At 40.1% G+C, this 24,646-nt stretch overlaps 2 protein-coding genes across 2 annotated transcripts; both read right to left on the minus strand.

The window, feature by feature from the left end:
• Nucleotides 1-1,626: 1,626 nt before the first annotated feature.
• Nucleotides 1,627-7,356, minus strand: prph (peripherin). The gene is given in 9 exon segments (XM_022197447.2): nucleotides 1,627-2,399; nucleotides 2,504-2,577; nucleotides 3,379-3,431; nucleotides 3,668-3,888; nucleotides 3,972-4,097; nucleotides 4,173-4,337; nucleotides 4,640-4,735; nucleotides 5,059-5,119; nucleotides 6,704-7,356. Coding segments are annotated over 9 exon segments (1,416 nt in total). The 5' UTR covers nucleotides 7,258-7,356; the 3' UTR covers nucleotides 1,627-2,333.
• A 6,082-nt stretch (nucleotides 7,357-13,438) lies between these two features.
• On the minus strand, nucleotides 13,439-21,796 carry pmela (premelanosome protein a). Its single transcript, XM_051948793.1, is given in 14 exon segments — nucleotides 13,439-13,928; nucleotides 15,368-15,396; nucleotides 15,398-15,459; nucleotides 15,546-15,751; nucleotides 16,143-16,245; nucleotides 16,371-16,536; nucleotides 16,571-16,572; nucleotides 16,618-17,415; nucleotides 17,496-17,780; nucleotides 17,876-18,037; nucleotides 19,219-19,347; nucleotides 19,786-19,932; nucleotides 20,032-20,127; nucleotides 21,321-21,796. Coding segments are annotated over 14 exon segments (2,391 nt in total). The 5' UTR covers nucleotides 21,373-21,796; the 3' UTR covers nucleotides 13,439-13,774.
• Nucleotides 21,797-24,646: the final 2,850 nt, after the last annotated feature.

Consider the following 24,646-nt stretch of genomic DNA (forward strand, 5'->3'; position numbering starts at 1 on the left):
GAGCGAAAACTCAGAAACCGGATGTAGAATTTCGTCATACTGTGTCACTTTTAGCCCTCAGCTTGGGTTTTCAGGCACCAGTTTTCGGACATGTATTGACAAAAGAAGCTTCATCAGTGAAGCATGTCTGCTTTATATTTTGATAAAAGAGGAAAATGTTTTATTTCTGCCACGGTCCCGGTCTGACTAGTCCAGACTTTGGGAAAATTGTGGAATGAAGGTGCAATTCGAGCTACAATGTTGCCTGGCAGGTTATACTCAGGGCACGTAAAAGAATAATCCACGCGATCATACTACTGCAAGAAGTTTTTTGTGTACTAAGGCTAAACGATTAATCGAGGTATTATCGAAATTGCTATATAACAGCTAAGTCACATGAGGTGAGATTGTGTTAAGTAAAATTATGGAACTTCAATTTGATAAATTAAAACTATTCCAACAAACATGAAGTTGAATGTAACAGTTTGAAATTGAATTCTGTTGCTCTAAACTTGCATTTGATCATCACTGAAAATTCAACTCTAAACATTTAGTTTTTAGATTTCAAATTCAGTTGTTGAAATAAACATTCAGATTTGATCACTCTGTGCCACACATCCCGGTCACTGAGGAAGAGTAATTGATCACATAGTTCAATCTTCCAATCAGAACCTGCAGTATTTAAACTTTCTGCTGTAAAGTGAAGCTAAATCTCCTGGATGGGATGTCTGGAGGTCTTCACCTGGGACTAAAGGATTATTACATTCTTATCGGTAAGTCAAGTTCGTGTTTTGTAAGTAATCAGGAATATAGCTAGCAGGTTTCTTTTATTTGGAAGATAATAAACATCTGTTTTAAATTCATCTGTCTAAAGAAATTACAGAAATTAGCCCTGCATCACTGACTGTAGGAGTTTAAGAAGAGAGATGAACTACTGAAACAGTCCATCTAGTCAATTTTATCATTGCAGTAATGTGATTATTGTAAGAATACAATACTTGTGTTTCCATCAGCTTCCTGTTAGGGGTTAATTATTATTAGGAAGAAAGCCCTGCAGTGGAGTTCTCACACTACTAACTATATATTTTTGTCTCTTTGTTTTCTAATCTGTCTTGAAACACTGAACTGCATTACACTTAAAAAAAGGTTTAATGGGGATGAAAAAAATCATTGATAAATGCAGAGTGTCTGCATGCCATGTTACCTTATGCTAAAGTAACTCATTTTGTAGTAAATTAGATGCTTCAGGTGAGAAGCTTCTGAGCAATCTATTGGACACAGAGCTTGTATAAGAATTCAGGAAACACCCTGAAGACAAAATATAATTTACGAGTGTGCTGTGCAAAACATTTGAACCTGTTTCTCCTCAGTTCTCAAACAAAGTAGATAGTTTTGTGAAATGTAAAAAAAACAACATTATTTATGTGAATATGTTTTAAGACAACTGTTATAAAATATTAAATCCCTCTTATCTGTGCTATGTGTTTGTGCATCACACTGATCCTGAGGGACTCTTTATAACCAGCTCTTGTGTAGCTTATGGAGACATTTGCGTGAAACAAAAAGAATAGATTAGTAGATGACTGATCAACAAGACAACTGTTATAAAAGCAGTTATGTAGCAGTTATGTATACAGACAACACAGAAATGCTCCAATTAGCTTTATTCGCACGTACATTTTCTTTCATCAGTGGTGTCAGATACACACAGCATTGCAAAGCACATTCAGCAGAAGTCTTATCAGTTGGTGGCTGTCATATTTTCAGTGTCAACATTTTCTGCATGTTGCAAGTTTATTATTCATCCACGTCTTTGGTGAAAAAGGCAGTTTGCGCAACAAAAGGACAGCAAGCCTTCTAAAATAACTTGCAGAGGTGTTCAGTTCACCTCAGTTTGTCTTTTAACGTGTGTTGTCCAAAAGGCAGTGTCAGAAAGTTTGTTAGTATGTCATATCTATGACACAAACTGCTAAAATCCTGTATTTCAACTACAAGTTTGAGCCTGTAGTTTAATACTCTGCTAGAAAAATGTGGTTGCCTAAGGACTCCACAGGATTGCACTGTAAATCAAGGCCTCAAGTGGTACATTAAGAAAGTGGTTTTGCATAACCCTACAGATGATAAGTATTTAGCAAAAATTGGGTGGCTTAAATAGCACCAAATGGACACTGTCTAAAGGAATTCATCCAACATTGCAACTATGCTGAGAGATACTTTACCAGACAATGAAACGCATAACTAGAAGGAATAAGGATTACATAGTTCGAATTTGTTTTGTCTATTTTTTTTTCACTTTCAAATGTTTCTTTTTTCTATCATGGCACTGGCCTTCACATTTTCTCATGAAATTTTATCTACTCGTCCTGGTCGTCCTTGTCGGCTCTACTTGAATCCTTCTCCCTCCTGGACTCCTTCACCACCTAAAAAAGAAAATAGCAGAGGTTAGTCTCACAAATTCACAACATAGTATGCAAAACATAAAAAATTTAAAGCTACTTATTTTTCAGTTATGTCATGTTTGTACCTCTCCGTCTCTAGTCTCAACTGTCTTTATCACCACAGTCCTCTTGCCTGGGTTTTCTGGGGTTTTTTCATAGTCTGTGAAAAGACAGATTAAAACACTGCTGAAATTTTTATATTCAGATATATTTGCAATCGTTTTTTTTTTATATTCCTTATAAAAGGTTGAACCAACATCCATTAATCACAAAAAGAGATAGGTAGCTGAATAGTGATAAACTGAGTGGGATTCCAGCAATTTCTGGTTCTGGAAGTAAAAATCCCAATGTAGACTGACAAGTGCCTCATTTCCACAGCAGCCACTGGAGCAGAACTCTCCTGGTTAGTCACTACAAACATGAACAACTGCTTCTGAAAATATCTTCAATTTAAAATAAGTTGAGGGTGAACATGAAAAGATTAAATATAAACTATAACTCCCAAGTTGTATTTCAGCAAGAAGCTGTCAATCACAGGATTAAGGAAAATCACTAAATATGCTATAGACAAACTAATTTCCATCTGAAATGAATTTACTTCCATTTCTGTGTCAATGTTTGATGAATTCAGCAGCTTTGACTCTTTGTCTTGTTCATGGCTGTGCCTCTGACTGGCTTCTTGTCAAGAGCAATGACAACAGAGACTGATGGGTTTTGTAGCATTTTGAGCCCCCATAACAAAAAGTGATGAAATGATGCAGAAGTAAATAAGACATTCATGTTTCAGAGTCAAGGTAAATTGAGACTATAACTAAAAGAAAAAAAATCAAAGAAGAATCAGTCAAAGTGGGGAAAATTCTTCCAGAACAAGCAGCTCTGCCATTTCATAACTGTAATTTACAGATACAAGGGGAACTTGAATCACATTACAGATTATTGTAGACAGAGAACTTTAGCTTACCTCGATCTCCAAGGTGATTGCTCATGCCAATGTTGAGGATGGGAACAGTAATCCTAAAGAGGACAGATAAAATCTCTGTGTTACACCCTGTAATAAAAAGTGAATTGCTTGAACGTGAGTTGCTCTAAAGGAGACAGCAGGAAAGAAACAAAACAGCAGCAGTCTGGGGCTTAGAACCAAGCTCAGATCCTTTAAAAGACAAACATTGAATGCATCAACCATGTCACCACTAATCAACAGAGAAAGGGAAAGTTAAAAAATTATGTAGAAACAGGAAATAACTGCAGACCTGCTCTCCTCCCCCTCCAGCAGTTTACGGTAAGTGGCAATCTCAATGTCGAGAGCCATTTTGACATTGAGGAGGTCCTGGTACTCCCGAAGGTGGCGAGCCATCTCCTCCTTCAGGTGGCGGATCTCCTCCTCCAGTCTGCCCACGTTGTCCTGGTAGTTACCAATCTCATTTCCAAACTGATCCTCCATTTCACGCATCTGCCTCAGCAGAGCTTCATTCTGAAATCATACAGCAGCAGGTCAGACTCAAACGAGTGCAAGTGTTTAACACATTAAAATAGACTAAAGACTGGTGGGTTTACCGTGTTCTTCAGTGCATCAATGTCACAGTTGAGAGAATGAATCTGCCTCCTGGAGTCATTGGCCTCCTGCTTGGCCTGCCTCAGAGCATCGGTGTTGCGTTTTGCAGACTCAGTCAAATCGGCAAACTGCAAGAAAAATGAATGACTGAATATTTGCGCATCAGTGTGTACCTCCCAGTGTGTGAGTGTCTGTCTGTCTACCTTGGACTTGTACCAGTCCTCAGATTCTTGCATGTTCTTCAAGGCAATAGTCTCATACTGGGCCCTGATGTCCTTCAGAGCACCGGTTAGGTCGGGCGGACGCTGCTTTCCACCCTCCATCTTCAGCTGCTGGGTCTGGACACTCACTTGCACATCCTGGATTTCCTGGTAATGTTAGCATTTTCAAACAAATTGAGACTCATATGAATGGTGGAAGGATGCTACACATCTGATCTACAGTCACTGGGCTAACCATTCTCCAAAGTGTTAGTTGTTCAGTTATGTCTTGTTCATCTGCTATCCTGTAATCCCCACCCCACTTACACTACCCTCATCTCCACCCTCACCCCGACTGGCTGAGGCAGATGGCTTCCTTCTCTAAGCCTGGTTTTGCCAGAGGTTGAAAGGCAGGACTTTCTTATTCCCACAAACACAGTGGAGACATACAGATATACAGCATCACTTACTTCATCATGGAGTTTCTTAAGGAATTCAATCTCATCCATCAGAGACTCAATCTTCCTCTCCAGTTCCAGGCGGGACAGTGTGGCATCATCCACATCCTGGGTGATTCATGATACATATAAAAAAAGATGACTGTAATAAATCATCCATTGCTAAAACCCATGATGACAGGAGTAGATTACATTTAATTTGTTTCATTTGTATATATTTTTTTCCTTCCTTTGGGCTGCTTTAATAGACAAGTGCATCAGCAAAAAAATCCCCTGCCCTCCCAATTGGATCAATACTATTTAAAAAAACTGCCCTGTCACATTGCTGTGACACTATTATGAAAGTATCAGAGATGAAACAAAGCTGTTCATTTTGACCTGTTATCTGAGACAGGGGTGCACTGTAATCAATCAGTGAGCTGAGTGTTTACCTTGCGGAAGGCAACCAGGTTATTCTCAGCATCTGCCCTCTTCTGGGTTTCTTCATCCAACCTGACGACAAGACAAAAATACTTCAAATCAGATTTTTCTCAAGAATCTTCTTTTTACAAAACGGATGAGAGAGCATCCTGACATTTTTCCAACAATGCCCTCAAAGGTTGAATCCAGGCATCAGCTGGCAAAAAGCTTCCTTGATCAATTTGTTAATTCACTGTTCCGTAAAAAGGGTTTTGGGAGTGTCCTCTGGATCAGCAGCTACTCCTTTTAGCTAATGTGGTGTCTGTACAGTTCAGGAAGGTCATCTACACACACTCAGTCAGGATATGTACAGACACTTTCTTATTTCAGCATTGGCTAGTTTACAGTGATGAGATAAAAATGTTGGTGCACAGAGTAAATGCAAAAAAAAGTAAGCCTTGCAAGGTTGTGGAAGACGTTTTGGTAAAATTAAGCTTTTGTCAACTGTCATAAATCAAACGCCAATTTTCCTCTCTCAAAAATCAGCAAAGGAAACTGGAATGAATAAAGACCTTTTCATTCCCTTTCGGGCCTGAAAACCAGGACTTCCAGGACTGAATGAATCATTACAATCTACATCATAATGCACAATATGTTGCTCATTCTCTTAGCTAATGTGGTGTGAGTGATGTGCTGTAGTGTGGGTCAGTGTCTGGATGTGCCTGTGCTCCATCTGTCCGTCTGACCAGAAGACTTGGGCCCGGGCTGGGACATAAGTAGATTAGTGGGTCCAGGCTCCTCATCTTTAATTACATGTCATGTTACCACGGGACCCTTTTGTCCTAATGGGCTCTCTGGCCACCATCCCATCAGCACAGAGGGTCACTGAAAAACACACCTAATGGAGTCATGGGAGTCACAATTGATTTTTCCTGACGCTATTCTCACCACGCCCTGAATCCAGCCTCTCCTCCTCCATCCCATTTCCTCCCTTGTCCCTCCAGCTCCTCAGCCAGCCCCACCCTGTATCTGTCCATCCATTCTCGTCCTTCATGTCCCTGAAGGCATACATGTTCGTGTGTGTTCGTAAAAACGTGAAAATTGCGTTAATAAGGAATTAAAACACTTAATGTAGGACAGATCATCAACTTAACTCAGCATCAGTTTCTATGTTGTGGTTTTCTTGTTGGTCACTTCTGAGGTTGGTCAACTTATATCATTCACAGCAGTCAGTACAGATATGCAATACACGCATGAAAACAATGTGCACACATGATGCAGTGCAGCATCCTGTATCATGCTGTTGCTCTTGTGCCACGCCCTACATCACCATCATTACTGGAGTCAATGGCCAGCGGCCTTGGGACTCTCTATTACTCTGTGCCTACAATAGATCATGCATTTTATATCACAAGAGTGTCAGCGAAAATGTATTGATAGTTAGCATAGTTACACACACATCAGGCTTAACACATATGAGTGCAAGTGGAAGAAAAAGCAGTTGACATTGTCAGGATGGTGATTTTGTATTGGGACACAAGTTTGTAGCGCTATGTATCGCATTGGGTTCCAGAATTATCTTGAGACAAGGTTTATCTATCTGTCTATCTATCTATCTGTCTGTCTGTCTGTCTGTCTGTCTGTCTGTTCTGATCTTCACATAACATTGGTACCGACCTCTGCTTCATCAGTGCCAGATCATCAGCCAGGTTGTCCCTCTCCAGCTGGTACTGGTCCCTCTCTTTGCCGACAGGCATCCATCTGGCTCCGCAGCTCCCTCAGTCTCTCCGGAAGAGCTCGGAGGCTCGGTTGGGCTGGCCGTGCTGCTGCTGGCCCTTGAACTGGTTTGAGCTCCTGCTGCAGCCACTGTTTTGCTGCTCCAGGTATCGGACCTTCTCAATGAAGCTGGCGAAGCGGTCGTTGAGCTCCTGCAGCTCAGCCTTCTCATTGCTGCGGGTGGTAAGGAACTCCTGGTTGATGGCCTCAGCCAGGGTGAAGTCCACCTTGTCGTAGCTGAGGCGAGGGGGCTGCTGGGTGGGGCGGGAACGCTGTTGGTGGTAGGTGGTGGAGCGGGATGAGGCCACCACAGGTGACATCGAACGCATGTAACGTCCCCCGGACACGGACATGGGCACGCGAGAGGACACGGGGGAGTAGGAGGACATTGGAATGGGATGCGGGCTTCCAAAGGTGCGCCTATAGGTGGAGGTATGCATTGAAGAATGGCTCATGGGTTTGGTCTGGTTCTGTTCTCTGTCGCTGTGTGAAGGTGGAGAGCTGAAGGCTTTGAGATGCTCTTGAAGCAACAGGACATCAGACTGGAGAGTGCTGAGGGTTTTTATGCTCTCAGGCAAGGTGCCCTATCAGCATCACGCCTCCCCCTCCCTCATCTCTTCTCACCCCACCCACACGAAGCCTTCCTATCTCAATCACTCATCAGTATACAAGCCCTAACCACTCCCAACCCCTCAGAGGTAGACCTGCCTCTCTCTTTGCTTTCACCAATGCTCTGTCTTTCTTTCTGTCTCGACAGTTCCACCCTTTTTACCAGAGCACTGGGTAGGATGCTTCATTGGCCTCCACATTACTGCTTTGACAAAATGTCTCCAAGCATCCGCCCCTCCTCCCCTCTCTGATGTATGCCCTCGGTGACACTTTGCACCGGTGCTTACTCACTCAGCTTCAATTGTACCTCCATCTGATTCCTATACAATAAATATAGGGCCTTGCATACTGTACTAATTTGCTTAACATTCATATGAAAATGTATCAAAGTTTCTGTTCTCTGCTTCTCATCAGGAAATCTGAAATTCTAACCTGAATTGAATCACATTGATTTGATTCTTTTCCCCCTCCATTTGTCTCCCTCCCTCTTCCCTCTCTGGCTCTCTCCTTTTACTGTAATGGAATACTTTATTGATATTCTGGGCGTCTGGGACAGAGCCATGACTCTGCAGTTATTCTATCCCTTCGAAATGCACTATATCCAGTAATCTCTGAGTGTAAATTGCCAGATAACCCGGTTTGTATCTCTGGTTTACTGTGAGTTTTCTGTCCAGGTAACATCTCGGTGAGTTCAAGCAGAGTCACGACTTACAAATAACGCAGGATGAAGACAGAGACTGTTGTCATGGCAGGTCCATGGACTCAATGACCCACCAAAACGAATAGTCACCGGCTTCAGAGAACAGGATTTTTTTATGGCTTTGATTTAACTTAAAAAGCACAATTAAATGTTGCACCATATTTTCCGGTAAGCACAGTCTATGCTTAATGTTGACACACTGTTCACCGCTTACTGTATGTTACCAAATTTTGTAACATTGTATCCCTGAAAATATGTTTTCCTCTTTAAATGTAGTATCAGAATTTCTTTTTCCAGAGTTTTTCTTCACATCCAGTATAAATAGATGCATTCAAATTGATTTAAGAGTCAAACTACAAGACAGAAGTAAGGTAAAAATGAATAAAATGGCTTGGAAGTTCTGATAACTGTCTGTAGCACGGAAAATTTAATCAACCCCCGACACTGAGCTATCACTCAGGGTGACATGGTAAACACACAGCATAATTTTCTCTGTATATAAATGAATGGTGCCATATTTCCTATATAATGTCAGAAGTTAGGCAGCACCTTCAAATCTTTCTGCAGTCTCTGTGTGTGCATGTGTGTTTCTAAGTCATTTTAACTGTGGTCTGCAGACAGGCAGCATAAAGTTGACGTAATACAGAGCATGCTCCGTGTCGACTGGGTGTGGCACTTTCATCCCTTTGTGTCCCCAGTGATGCTTGGTACCTTTAATGCACTTTTATCTATTAATGCTCTACTATATCTCACTACCAAACATGATATATTTGGTTGTCACGTCTGTTTCTCTTCTCACATAAACTCACACACTGTTACATATGAGTCCTTAGCTTTCATTCAAACTCAGCATTGTGCTAATTGAATTTAATTTAACCTTGGGTTTCCTCTCCCTAATGGAGCATCTGCAGCACACTGTAGTAGGACCACAGTAATCTCTTATCTCTGTCTGTCATTCACTAACACACATGTATGCACTTGGCTTTGCTCCTTCTCGATGTGCACGGCTGCTACTGCTGAGGTTTGGCTCTCTCTCCATAACAAATGGCCTGTTAGTCTTAGCTCTGTAATCTAATCAACCTGCTTTATGGTCAGTAACTCTCCCCTTTCCTTCCCTCCCCCTCTGTCTCACCCTTTGTCTCTCTCTCTCTCTGCACATCTCACTTTCTCTCTCCCTGTCCTTTTTCCAGATGCTTCTCCAGCCTGCCAGGACAGCCTTTGCCAAAGTTTCTTATCATGTTTAGCTTATCTGCATTTCCACACTCAAATTAACAGTGTGTATATCTCGGACACTCACAACTTTAGACCTGTGTCAGTAAAAATAACTATCAGCCAGATGTTTCCATTAGCAATTGATCCTTCTGGTTCTCTGAGAATTCCCTTCGGGGCCATAAATTCAATTTCTTTTCTTCAATGCTACCAGGCTTGAATATCTGTTGATTTTTTTTTTTTTTTTTTACCACAGGCTGAACTCTGTGTGTGTCATCTTTCAAATCTAAAGAGGCCTTTAGATATCTCACTCATATGGGAATATAGGGAATAAACATATTGTGTTATGATTTTATTATGGAGTTGATGGGGTTCATCCTGTATATAAAGTCCTGCACTGGGTGTGGTTTCTGATGGGAAATCTGATCAAACTTGTGTTATACTGCAGTGAGCTGTGACAAGCACAAAACAGTGCTGCATAAAAAAATAACAGAAATGTGTATGTCACTTGCAGATGATGTTTTAACATTTAAAGCTCCTATGTGTACAGACTAAAAAAAACAGATCATACTGAGTTGATTCTGAGTTGTATCGGTATGTCAGCCTATATTAGACAGTTCTACAAACCACTCTAGATTACATTCAATTAGATTACTTTTTAAAAATATCAAAGCACTTTGTAATTCTCACATTTTACAGTATCTTTGTCAATTCAGGCATAAACAAAGTCATAGGAAAATGCATATTATTGCTCATGAATTGACGTTTCTGTATTCTGATGAACACATTTAGGCTGATTATCCATTAAAAAGTCAAATTGTTTTCTACTGTGGTGACTTGGAGTGCAAGTTGCATATTGCAGATTTGCTAAACCAATATAAAACAGTAGGGTGTAAATATATTAGCTTCCATCATCTTCATCCATGCATCTTATTTTGAAAAGTCTTTAGTTTTCAGAGTTATGCATGAAGACAAATTAAATTAGTTTCTGAATGTTTCGAATCTAATCTGACTGAAATTTTTGGAAAGTACAGCAAGATTCAATATGAGTAGAATTGGGTGGGGCTACGGCAAGGATCGGCTTGAAGCAAAGTAGTTTTCATACAAATGGGGATCAGAGTGCATTCTCTCTGACTAGCTTTCTTAAATCCTTTAGATTGATCAAAGTGAAAAGTCCAGCCCTGCTTACTTCCTCACCTCTGCACACCTGTTGAAGTGCATGTGAATGCTAAGATTGTTAAAGTTGCAAAATGCAGACCCCTCAGTTATGCAGAGTGGAATTCTTTAAATTCTACACAAAGCAGCTATAGTTTAAACCACTAAACTACTTGATACATGTGGCATTTGTTTTATTGGTGCAAAAAAGAAATGTTTGCATTAGAATAATGAGTTCTGTTAATACACTGGATTTGCTGATATTAGGCTGCGGCAAAACTTATTGCTACATCCCTGTAGTCGTAAAAAAGGTTTCTGCAGCATTAAGGACGGCTGAAGGAAACTACATCCCTTTTAAGCTCTGTTACTAGGGAGTGGTGAGCAATAAAGAATCGTTCAAATTAATCAGAGCAGTGTGGCTGCCTGGGTGGTGTCATCTCACGACTCCTCTCCAGTTTCACTGGCCACAGTGAACTTAAAAGTTAGAAAGAGCCCAGTAATCTGACAAAGAAACACCGCTGCTGCTTCAATCTGAGCTTGAGGAGACAGTTCCAGGTAATGGTGGTTTGCTTTGATTGGGACAAGACACGAGCAGTGATCTGTCAAAAGCTGGAAGCCTGTCAAAGCTGAGATAGAGATCATCAGAAAAACGATGATCTCCCAGAGGGGCTGTTTGGACAGTGCCTTAGCTGCAGAGGAGATGTCTGAGCAGCTCTGGCTACATGTGACCCAGAGACATGTTAATTGTGGAACATGATTTATGGCATGTAGTGTTACACAAGTCTCTTGGAAGGATTTTCATTTGGAATCTAATGGTATGTAAGTAATGAGAGAGACAGTCAAAGGACATTTGTGGTCCAGTGATTGCATGAAGGATACATGCCGATGCAAAAGGCCTCCTGATATGATCCGTCAGAAAGCTGAACAACATACATGTGTTTATCTCCTATTCTGCTGCCTAGATGACCATTTCACTACACCATTGTATAAAACACCGTACCACAAATATTTCACCACAAACAGAAGCAAAGAAATAAAATAACAGCCTTCAAAATATAAAATCATTTTCACTTTACAAGCCAAAGATTTTGAGGTTCAGACCAACTTTCCCCTACTCTCCATCGTCCACTCCACATCTTTTTCTTGCCATGTCGGCCATGGCTTCTTCCATTAAAGACTCTGCTGCAATGACGTCAGCCTTTTCTCCGCACTGCAGTGTGTCATGCGATGGGAACGTTAGCATCAGCAGTGCTTTGTCGGTTCAATTCATGAAGGTAGCTTGCAACATAACAGTAAATCATTTAATTAGCAGACTACAGTACGTGATGGTCATAATTTTTTTGTTCACTCAGCTGCAGCGTTCCTTTAACACAGCACTTTCTGACCACAGCTGCTGCTACTTCTACAATGTGTATCTAGATGTTCTCAATATACTTGTACATACAGTCTTATAGAAAGTTGTAGTTTGCTGTAGTCAGCTCTGCAATGTATTTAGGACTGATTTTTGGATGTTATTTGTTTTGACAATGTACTCTATATCTCAACTATCTGTGGACTAACTTCCATTGAACGGTCTGTTTATTTATACTTTTCTGTGATGATGAAGCTGTTTAAAGCTATGTCAGCATAGATTGTTTAACGTTATTTTAAGAATCATTAAAATTCAATCAAAATCTATTGAAGAAAAGATATTAATCAATTTATGCAATTGTAGTGAATACCATGAAGCTAAATAAATGCAACACTAATGCACATATTACTAAGGAAACATAGTACAACCTGGAGCTGATTATCTGTCTGACACAGAGCCACTTTAATTTACTGTGACTCTGTACGTTTAATATCATAAAATGTACACAATGATGAACAACACAACTATCTTAATTTGCACCACCACAGACTATTGGGCAATAATTGCAGTTGCACTTGATTCCGTCCTTTAACAGCACGTTTATCACATTTAGCTTATTTATTAATTTTTTGTGTTTGTACATGATTGAGTAGAGTAAATGGAACATTTTTCTTTTATGAGAGATGTTAGATTTCATTGCCATGTGTACATGCAATGACAAAAAAGGCATTTGATTCAACTGATTTACTGATCAGCCACAAAATTAAAGTCACTGAGGTGAATATTGTGCTACAAGGTGTATTGTCTTATTAACATTGATTATCTCATTACAGTGACGCCTGTCAGGGGTTTAATAGATGAGGCAGCAAGTTAACAGTCAGCCCTTTCAAAGCTGATATGTTGGGAAGCATAATCAAAGGATCTGGGAGACTTTGACAAGAGCCAAAACTGTGATGAATATAGGGTCAGAGCATCTCCAATATGACAGCTCTTGTGACGTGTATTGGTATGTAGTGGTTACCAAAACGAAGGGACAACTAGTGAACTGGCAACAGGGTCATGGGTATCCAAGGCTCATTCAGACACTTTGGGAGTTGAAGTCTGGGCCCATGTGGTCCCATCTAATTGAAGAGCTACAGTAGAGCAAACTGCTGAAGGCCTTAATGGTGATTTAATAGAAAGCTGTCAGACAACACAGAGCATTGCAGTGTGTGACATTTAGGCCTGCATAGCTGCACATGAGTAACCTTCAGAGCTGTTTGGCAGCATGATGGAGACACGAACAACATTATTTAGTCGGTTTTAATGTTGTGGCTCACCAGAATGTGTACATTGTGTTTAGATCCATGGACTTTGCCATAATGAAATTAATTTCTAAATGTTGTGTTTGCTGTCATTGGATTGAGAATGAACTCCAGTTCTCTTCCAGTTCACCTGCTCTTTAAAATTTGAGGACCTAAAAATCATGTGAATGTCATTTCAGAGTGAACAAAAAATATTCCAGAGAGACACAAGAGGGTGTAAACGTTCCACTTTATTTATTTCAAGGTAGCAAACATGATAATGTTCTGTGATGAACTTGATTTAATTTACAAATAAATTGAGGAAAGTATGTTAGGATTGATTTTCCAACTGTTTAGTATAAGTAGGCCACAAAATAGAGGTTATGGCTTCTATAAACTACCAGTGCAATTAATACAATTAGTAGAGGTCAAAATAAATATCACTTTCCTCTACAAAACTTTTAACATGTTTAATACACCTTCTGTTTATTTTATTACACAACTGACTCACAATTCCAACAGATGTTGTTCATGAGGCTGGTTCATTTCATTGGCTTCTGGTTTCATGGCAGGGAGCGGCGGTATCACTACAGACAGAATTGCGTATATAAAGCTGATATGTTAGTGGATGTGGCAGATGTTAATACATAAACTGATGACAATATTCACACAATTCTTCCCTGAAGCAGTGGACGACTTTCCCCAGGTGACTGTCGACTCAGCAGGTTCCACAGCAGCAAAGGCACTGATGTTACTGCAGAGCTGCCTCCGCTGTTCCCTGCATGGTCTTCTGTCAGCGGCTGGTATTGCTTGAACCGTCTGCAACACAGCGACACAGGAGAGTTCACTTATTATTAACGTGACAGAGACAAACTAGATATGAGTGTTTCCCTTGTAAAACTTATATGACTTTATGTGGCATTACATGAATGTCTCATTCTGAAAGAGAAAAGAAAAATCTCAACAAGAAGCCAAAACTAGAAGAACCATATTAATAACAAATTAAATATTTGTATTAAACAAAAATGACTAGGGGTTGTTCGACATTTACAGAGTTTCATTCAATATTCTTGTTTCTTGCCAAGAGTTACATACAAAAAAAAATACACTCAATACTTAGCAAGACTGGAGGCAGGTGGAAACAGTTTGTCTGTCCAAAAGTTAAAAACAAAAACAAAAACAAAAAAGTTCCTACCAGCACAATAAAATCCATTGATGAACATGTACCTCTATAACATTAAAGTATATATTGATGTGTCTTGGCTATGACTTCTAAGACTTATAGGATGACAACACATAACCACCTAAAAAGCATAACTTGGCATTTTTACATGTAGTTTTCTGCACAAGTCAATAAACAAGGCATAGAAGAGCTTTAATGTCACTTTAGAGGTGTAGATGATATTTTAAGAAATTAGAGAACTATTTTTAGGCTCCACAAAGAAGCTTTTGGCAAGTTTTAAAAAACTTTTTTTAGAGGTTTTTTCTAAGCAATCTCCAAAGTGCTTTAAAGAATCTTCCAAAATGGTTCTTTAAGGCAATAACTGAGCAACCAATAAAGTTCTTTAAGGAATTATTTATTTGAAAATAGTTCTTTGTGGATAAAGAGGTTCTTTAACTGGTGATGGTGTATAAAACTGTTAGAGGAACATTATTTTTCTGAGAGTAGGAAAAGCTGAGCTTAAGTGTAGTTTAGGTGTACAATATTTGTTTTGTCATTCAAGATTAACCTAGCATTAATCTGTACTCTGGAAAAACAAATTAATGAATACCTTGTACTGTACTATAGCATATATGCTATAGTAGAGTAACTATATAGTATATAGTACTATATATAGTTAGTTTGGCTGTTCCACAGGGATCAATCCTTGGACTTTTACACTTTCAAAAACTATTTGCAAAAGATATGCTGCTGATTATTCGTTTTGCTGGTCAGTTTGAATCTGTATTGTCACTGGGAATGTCACCTCATTGTTTGGTCTTTTTTTTTTAACAAATATAAAAGCATCAACAACATTCTTGATTATGTCTGGGCTTTTCTTGCAATAAAAGAGAAAATTGAGTCAAATGAAGCAAACATGAGAGTCAAAACGACAATTATACATCATGAAATCATCAACAAATAATCCCTGTGATTGCAGGGTCCATCCTTGCAACTTTTTATTCTTTCTGTTTTCAGCATTTAGTTTTTCTCATTTATGGTTTTCTTGTTTGCAGTTGTTGTCAATAAGTTAATTTCTAATTCACTGGCCACTCACCTGTACATCAAACCAATACAACCGACGACAACAGGCGAGAACCATAAACACCAGAACTGTAGCTGCAGTTCCAGCTGGGGAACCAGTGGAGGCTGAAATTAAATCACAGTAGACAAATTAGATAAAATAACCTTACAGATTCAGTTCATTGGCCATTAATTCATTTTTCTCCACTCACCTAATGCTACATTGACTCTAGCACTTGCCGCAGCCAGACTGACACTATTGGTCAGCGAGACATTGAGGCAGAAAACTCCAGAGTCATTGAAGAACTGACGAAGGATCATCTGACAGTCTGGAGAGGGTGAGGCTTCATTGCAGATGGTTTGTAGTGGTGTGACACAGTCAGCATCAGATATGACGGTGCAGACCTCGCTGGGCAAACTACAGGAAGGAGAGTGACGGTGCGGAGATGTTGTTGCAAAGAGAACGATCATAAAGTCGTGAGTTAATTCTGTAAACATGTATGGTAAGTATACAATAAGAAATTACACATTTAATCAATTCTGAAGAAGAACGACACAGAAAGCCCCGCCCTGCAAGTTGAATGGATTAGTTTGTGAGGTTTGTCACACATTAAACCCTGAGTGTCTGAATCCATGTTTTTGAAGATGTCACTGCAGTTTCACGGTGTAAATGCTTTGCCACAATGTCGATTGCTTACTTCTCTTATTTTTGATTGCAATGCATGAAATTCCACACTGAACCAAACTAACCACAACTGTTTTGCTATTGAATTAGCTTGTATAGCTGCTTGATGAATGTCACTACCTACCTTCCCTGACAGGCAATGGTGACGTCCACAGCATTCTGCTCCACCTCAGTCGCCATTGATACAACACTCAACATCTGGACGATCTCTACACTTTCAATTCCCTCTGCAGGGTTAAATGAGGATGAAAGAGAGATTTTAACACTATTAACCACAGTTTTATTAAAACATTACTAAATTCAAGTGTATTGCACACAAACTCACATAATACCAGAAACTGTATTGACTTACGGACAACATCTATAGATGTGGCGAGAGAGCCGTAACGGTAGACTGTGCAGTCAGCTGTCAGCTCTGGTGCTTGTCTTTTAGCCACAACAAGGGCAACTTGTGCTGGATCTGCTTCTACTTCAGCCTGAACTTCACCTTCAGCCCGGAACAGCTTCTTGTACACCTGCTAGTTAGCCCAGTGAAAAAGAGAAAATTAATACTTCTGTTACAAGAGCTATCAGCATCTTTGTTTGTGTACAGTTTCAACCATTACCTGCAGCAGCTGCAGTTGCTGCAACTTCGTTCTCAGTTTCAAGCACTTCAGCCTCAGTATCAACTGCAGCATCAACTGCTGCGGCCTCTTCTACAGCTGTGGATTCAGTTGCAGCAGCAACAATGTTATCAACAGGCACTTCTGTTTGAGCCTGGACAACCTCTACAGCAGCGTCAGCTTCTACAGCAGCGTCAGCTTCTACAGCAGTGTCAACAGCAGCGGTCACCTCAGCTTCTTCTTCTGCAGCTACATCTGTCACAGGGGCAACAGTAATGGTGTCGGCAACCTCAACTGCAACTTCTTCTCCTTCCACAACAGGGGCAACTGAAGCAGCAGCATCAATCACAGCCACATTTTCTGCAGCTACATCAGTAACTGTGGCTGTGTCATCTGCAGCATCTGTATTAGCTTCTGCTGGCTCTTCAACTGCAGGTGCAACAGAGGCAACAACAGCCACTTCTCCTGCTGCAGCTTCTGTCTCCTCTGCAGCAACATCTTCTTCTGCAGCAGGAACAGCAGCGTTGGCTGGGTCTTCTTCTGCTGGAACCACAGCTGCATCTACTGCAGGGGCCACTGAGGCGTCTTCTACAGTCACTGTGTCGGTATCCACGACTGCTTCTCCGTCATCAGTGTCGGCGGCAGCATCGGCGGGCTGCACAGAGGCAGCAGCTGGAGTGGCATCAGAGGCAGGAATATCCAGAGCAATCGCATCTCCTCCCTCGACTGGTACAGCTGCAGGAGTGGAGGCCATCACAACTACTGCAGGAGCAGCAGAGGCATCAAGAGGAACAACTGAAAGACAAGTGTAAAACTGCTGAAAAAACAGCTTATATAGAGAGGCTAAAAAATGAGCAGTTAGTTTCAGCTCTCACCAGCAGTGGGGTTTCCACAGCCATTGGGGATGCTTGCCATCAGGACCACCTGAGGTTTGAAGGTGCCAACTGCAAGATATGTGTGAGTGATGGTGCGCTCTCTGGAGATCAGAGTTCCACTGGCGTCACCAAAGTCCCAGCTGAAGCTGATGTCTGCGTTGTTCAAGTACTGGCTGGGATCGTGGAGGTTGACGGTAAAAGCAATGGCCTGGTTCTGGATGAAGTTCTGGTCACCCTGGTTTACATCATTGACTTGGGCAAGTGATATGCTGAAGGGAACCTGGTCTGATGATGGAACAAAAGATATAGAGATGTTATGATGGGGGCTCAAAAACAAGGATCATAAAATAATTTTCCTGAACTTAGAGCTGACAAATCACCTGTGATGGTGAAGACTGAGGAGGCGTATCCGAGGGGAATGAACTTGTCTTTGCCTCGACAGTGATAGATGACGACCTCCATGTCGTAGGAGCCCAGAGGAACGTTGTCTGTACCGATGGTGAGCGAGGAGGAAGGTCCATCTGCCACCTGCCAGTAACGCCCTTTAATATAATAACATTATGGTTATGTGGAGTACAAGACTGTTTCACAATGAGACACCATTATGATGCTGATCAGTCAACCGGCTGATATTTACATAATTTCTTGTGAAAGTGAAACATCTGCTAAAGAAATGTAGACTCTGACTTGGACTAAATTGCAATACAAAGTCCTGCACCTCTGTGGAAACAACACGACAATGACTAGAATTAGAGAGAACTCAAAATTATCTTCTGTCTAGTGTGACACAATTGTGAAGGCACAAAGCATAAAAACAGAAAACATAAGATTTTTTTATCCTTATTAATTTTGCCAAAATTGAAAAAAAAATTAGATACAGCATAAACAACATTTTTCTAAATGCCCACAGGTTTTACCAATACGGTGGGGGAAATGGTGACAGATATTTCACTATTTCCATTCAATTTGGTTTGTTTCTCTCATATGTGCTCTTTATAAACACAGCCTGCAATTCAAGTGAACAAATAAATTTGTTGTATGACTTATAGTTGCAGCTGAGTCACGAATGGCTTCAAGGAGGGCAATTATTTTCCTTTGTTTTCCATTTTCCAGAATCTAGTTTGTGCAAATGCTATTTTTTGTTTGGAAAATTTTTAAATGAGACATACAGAATAAGGGGATTTTAATATCATATCAAGATTTAAGGTCAGATTTGGTTAATTTTCCAGATGGAACTAGATGTCACAGATGAGTAGTTCAATCAAATCAAATTTCTGTTTTTACACTTTCTGGCTATTTAAAAACCCTTAAAAACAGAATCACAAACTTTTTTTCTTGATTTAACAATAGATGCATTTATGTGATACGATACAATAATTTTTCAGGCAAAATCTAAAATGATAGAGATGATAACAGGTCATCTTCAGCATCTGGTTTAATGAAAAGGTTTTTCTTGTTTCTTGTTAGTGATATGGCCTGAGGAGAGATGCCCATATATAGAGGAGTTTAAAAGCCTTTTTATGAACTGTTCTTTTGCTGTATAAAAATTCGATTTGTGTAAAGAAATACAGTCACTGATGCGTTTGAAAGTTTTGAGGTGTATTTTTTACTGCAGGTTTCCTGTTACAATATACTTGGGAACTGTATCAACCTCAAGTGTTGCAATAAATTGCACAGTATTGGTCAAGAGCAGCCTGTGTTTCAAACAGACTATATAATTTACCCCATGTCTTCCACACAAACACGTAGCGAGGTTTCCTGTTCTGGCTCCTGGTGAACGGTGTGCCATCGGGGAAAACTCCATTAGGGTCCTGTTCTGGATACACGGCCTGACCCGCCTGATACTGTTGTCCTGAAAACAACAGCAACCATCGATCACACAGGCAGCAACAAAACGCTTCTGCATATTACCGTGACAAACTAGAAGGAAAATAAACTGTATTTTATCTTAATGCAAAGAAAGGAGAAGAAACAAAAACACACTGCTGGTGGTTCAATTGGTAATTAATATCAACATTTTTCATAAATGCCCATAAAATTACATTAAAAACAGCTAAAAAGTCTAAATGTTACTGTTTTGTTTTTTGTATGAACTATACACCAAAAATGAGAATATGGCATGTTGTTTGTTCTCTGTGTTACTGTCTGATGTATCTGATTCTTGTTTTGAGCATTTATTTGAAAAAAAGAAAGAGCAAAACTGATTACAAAATTGATTAATCCACAAAACGTTGCCATGGTAACCTGCAGCTCTTGCCCTCCAATGTGCCATTTCTCTCAGTAATCTTACCGTCGATGGTGCAGTTTTGTGCCCAGACCACCTGTCCATCAGAGAGGACTGTCTGGTTTGGTGGGAAATTCAGATTAATACTGAAGGTTGCTCTTGCTCCAGTCAGTGTGGGAGCATCATTCTTCAGATCAAAGGTTACTTCACCACCTGAAAGTAATACAGCACACATCATTTTCACACACTTAAACACAATAGCAGAAAGAATTGATGGCATTTTGTTTTTAGAAGGAGAAGATTGAGTCTCACCAGACCAACAGTTTCTGAATCTTGAGTCTCCATCTTTCCACACCGGATACATCCGGGAGTTCCAGGATCGGTAACGTGTGAACTGACTTCTTTGCCCTGCAGGAAATTTTACAAAATCTTCAGGAAGGAAAACTACATAATCTACCAGACATCCCCAACAACCACCATAACTGATGAAAGTATTTAGTGAAGCAACAGCTGCAAGAACAGTGGGATGAACTGCTCAAGTACGGAGTTAAAGTTGTGTTGCCTCTTACAGTGTTGGCATGTAATCTATGTAATAATCAGAATAATATAAGAGTGCCTTATGTAAAGGAGAGCAGGCCCATGTGTCTGCTGCTGACGGGGGTGAGGAGTGTCAGGGTTCCTGGCGGTGGCGGTGGGAGTCACACGACCCACAATCCCCCTCAATCCCTTTCATGTGACTATCAGCTGAGCAGCAGCATCAGTAATCCCAGTGAGAGGAATGAGGCTCCCAGACTCTGGATCACTGGATTTCTTCCCCCCAGCTTCTCATGTGTGTGTGAGTGGAAGTGAAAAAGACTGTGGGATATCACCCATTATTACATGACTAATGATTTACAGAGAAATGACCATTTTGAACTACAGTATGGTTTTCTGAATTATAACACACAAAATTGGAAATTATTTCAGGTCATGCTCAAGAATGCAGATTGACGTGAAATTAGCGTGTCATGGATAAACCATCCTTCCTCATTTTAACATAGTGTGTTCGCATAAAACAGGCATGAAATGGATATTTAGTTTGTTATCCAAACCAAGAAAAGCTGACACAAAGACCAAGACAAGCTTGTAATTGATAAAGAAGCAGAAGTTTGTTCTGGTTTGTTTTAGACTCAATAATAAGCACTTCTCCTGTACTGGTATAAAGAGCAAGCATAACTTACAGAAATGATACTCTAAACAAATAATTTAGGCATTTTTCTTAAACACAAGACAAAATCTACCATTAAGGTGAGATAATTTAGTTCATTCCTTTGCCGATTTCCATTTTTTTCTTTTGATATTTTCCTTTAACGGTTTTATAACAGTATTGGGTGCAGCAGAAAATTGCAGTCTAATCTGGAAAATCAAAACGGTGTACAGAAAAGTCACTAATTTAACTTACATGACTATTCAGGGAAGATTTAATAAGAGAGGCGTAGATTTAACTGTGTAAAATGCACCTGCAGCACAACAGATATGTTTCAAAGTTGGGGAAAATAAACATAATAGCATGTTTTATCCGGATAAATATGGTTAAATCCAGTCGTCTGTAATTTACTCACTTATAGCAGTGGCAGAGGTAAAAGCCAAAACCAGCAGCAGCAGACTCCTCATCCTGTGTTTGGTTGTTTGCGTCCTCTGAGCCCTGATCCTCACCCTGCAGTCCTGAACCCCAACACAACTCCCACACAGACTTAAGTAATGACTCCTCACTCTCTTTAAGAAGGCGCCCAATCTGAATTACCATAAAGTTTCTTCTCACCTCTGACATCACTGGGAGCCTGCACACTGGCACCACCCCCACACTGTTTTGTTAACTTTCATTGTTCTTAGCCGGAACTGTTTGGTTTTACTCATAGTTTTTGACACAGTTACTGTCATTTTGCTATGTTTTATGCTGAGATAATTGCATTTTTACTTCCTGTGAACTCGATCACCTTTCTCTGATTCTGCCCATCAGTGTCATAAATGCAACATCTCCAATAAAGAGCTCAGGAAACTGTAAAGCAACTTACAGAAAACATGACAAAGTACATGTTAATAATTCAAATGAACACAAATTAAGAGACGTCTATAAAAAGTGCATTACTGGAAGATCATTATCCCCAGTGTAAATTAATATGTTGATGGAGACTGCTGAGAGTTGTGGGCAAAACTCAAGCGGTGCCCATGTTTGACATATGACCTCACAGTTATGCGTGCGTGGACGTCACAAGATGAGTGTGTGGACGGCAAATCAATAGCATCCTTTTGTTTCCTCTCTCATTTCTGGGTATCCTCAGGCTGCTGCAGCTCAGAGAATCTGTGCTCGAAGCAACGCAGACACACCCGTGCTCAGCTCCTGAGACAGAGATCCTCCTTCCTGATCCAGAGCTTAATTCAGGAGAGAAGAAGAATGCATTTGATGGAACGAGATGATTCTGGAAATGATTCCTTCATTCAGACGGTGTCACATGAATTAATATAAATGCTCTATATCAGTATTCACAATGTTTGTGTTCTTAGTGCTCATTTTTCTTGTATTTTCTCAACAAACATGAGTCTAATGAAACATCGCACATGGAGCATCTTTAGGTAACACATGAGAAATAACATCAGTAAACCCTGAGAGAAGACATTGGTAATATGTGGCGCTATTTTGGCATCGCAGGTCTAAAAACTAAGCTGTACAAGTGAAGCAACATTGTGATTTATGAGGTTAAAACCGGTATAAGATCCACTTGTCATGCACATATTATTTGTCTAAAATGTTACACATGTTTGTGATGCTTTATAGCATGATAAGTAATTAAATGATAAAATAGTAAAAAAAAAAAAAAAAAAACATACAAAGAATGTGGATTATTAAACTGATGGTGTGTTTTGTTGTACGAGAAGAAAATTAAAGGAGTGAATACTAAAGCGTCTCTTTATTTCTCTGTTTTTATTTAAATGATCTTCACTGTAAAAACAGAGTCATTATGAGCTTCTTCATCACAGTAACTGTTTGTTTTTCCCGTCATATTGTCTGATTCCTGTGAGACTGTCGAAGCTGCTCCACATGTGACCTCTCATGTGCTCACAACAGAGTTCAGGAAGGAATAAATCCTCCCACCAGAGCACTTGACTTAACATACCACAAATAGTCAACTGTTAGCTTCTATCCACTCTGGCATTCACTTTTAAAAATGATCTTAATAAAGCGGTTCCCAGATTTCAAGGAATTTGCGTCATCTTTTTTTTACAACAAGTCAAAATGAAGAATTTCTTATTTTTGAAAAGTGAATTACAAGAACTGTCTGAATTGATTGTGAAAAGTAATAAAAGGCAAAGAAATACAAAGGGTGTTTGAGCTGACATGCCTCATAAACTACAAAAACACAAACAAACACAGAGTCTGTTCACAAAGCTGCAGTTACACACTCACACAAGCTTTCTCTTTTCCAGCAGGAGTGCAATGAGGATTGTAATTTAGAACTGAACAAGAGCCAAATCAATAAGGCCATCTGGTTTGTAAAAAAGATCAGACCAGACAAGCAAATCAGCTCACGACTCCAGCAGCAGTCATTCAGTGGATCCACAAGGATTACAGACATTATTCCTAATTTGTTCTATTTGTTCCTCATTTGATTTCTTCTTCATCATCCATCCATCCATCCATCCATCCATCCATTATCTATACAACACTTAATCTCCTTGAGAGTAGCGGGGGGCTGGAGTCTATCTCAGCTGACTTAGGGTGAAGACAGGAGACATCCTGGACAGCTCACCAGTCTATCACAGGGCTACACGTGGAGACAATCACTCTCACATTCACACCTACGGACAATTTGGAGTTACCAAATAACCTTAGCATGTTTTTGGACTGTGGGAGGAAGCTGGAGTACCCACAAAAAACCCACGCATGCACAGGAAGAACATGCAAACTCCATGCAGAAAGATCCCAGGCTGGACACGAAACAGGGATCTTCCAGACGCAAAGGCAAAGTGCTAACCACTATGCAGCCCCTTCTTCTTCAACATGAAAATTCAAAATATTTGCCAAAACAGAAACCTAAAACCAGGGAAAACAGCTCACAGAACATAGGCTTCTACAAAAACAAAGAAAAACTTCCGGTCATACATGACCTCCAGGGGGAGATAATCAGTGCTAGAGTCTAATGTATTTTAGAAGAACCATCAAACAGTCTAATCTGTGGTGTTTAGCACCTGTGTCAAGACTGATTAATAGTTTAAGGGTGAATAACTGAAGTTTTTATGCACCTAAACCATATCACATTAACATCAGAGTAATTATTTAGGATGTGGCAGATCTCTTGCTTCCTAATTAGTCATGTCCACATGAATTATTCTCCATTTTATGCATCCAACACTAAGATTCACACTGGAAGTCAGGAGATACGAGAAAAACTGTAACCTTATATAGATATTGGTAAAGGATGGAAGGGCGTTCAAATGCTTTCTTTTGAATAATCATATATTAAAGGATGCCTGGAGTAACCAACACACACTGGCACACAGCTATGGAAAAACCTTAGAGTGTGCTTTTATATGCACAGTATGAAAGCAGAACAAACTGCTTTGTGGTGCTCAGAGACGTCACCTCACATAAAAACCGCTGGGTGAAGATGGGCCGAGCCTCTGGGCTTTGATCATGTGCAGTATGGGTATGAATGCTTCCTATGTCTGGTGGAACCAACAGAAGCTGTTTCTTCATGCAACACAGGACACCTGATGACTTATAGATGATCTGATCAATATAGGCATTTTTCAAAGCAGACAATAGGTGGTTTTCCCACTGTAGGAGCTCAGAGCAGCATGTGCGGTGGTGGAAACGTTTACAGGAACCGCACTGAAATGTTCCTTTTCAGTTTTTCCATTTCCATTGAGACAGTTTCTACCAGAGTAC

This window comes from Acanthochromis polyacanthus, chromosome 5 (assembly GCF_021347895.1).
Source record: "Acanthochromis polyacanthus isolate Apoly-LR-REF ecotype Palm Island chromosome 5, KAUST_Apoly_ChrSc, whole genome shotgun sequence".
In the NCBI taxonomy this organism is placed as follows: Eukaryota; Metazoa; Chordata; class Actinopteri; family Pomacentridae; genus Acanthochromis; species Acanthochromis polyacanthus.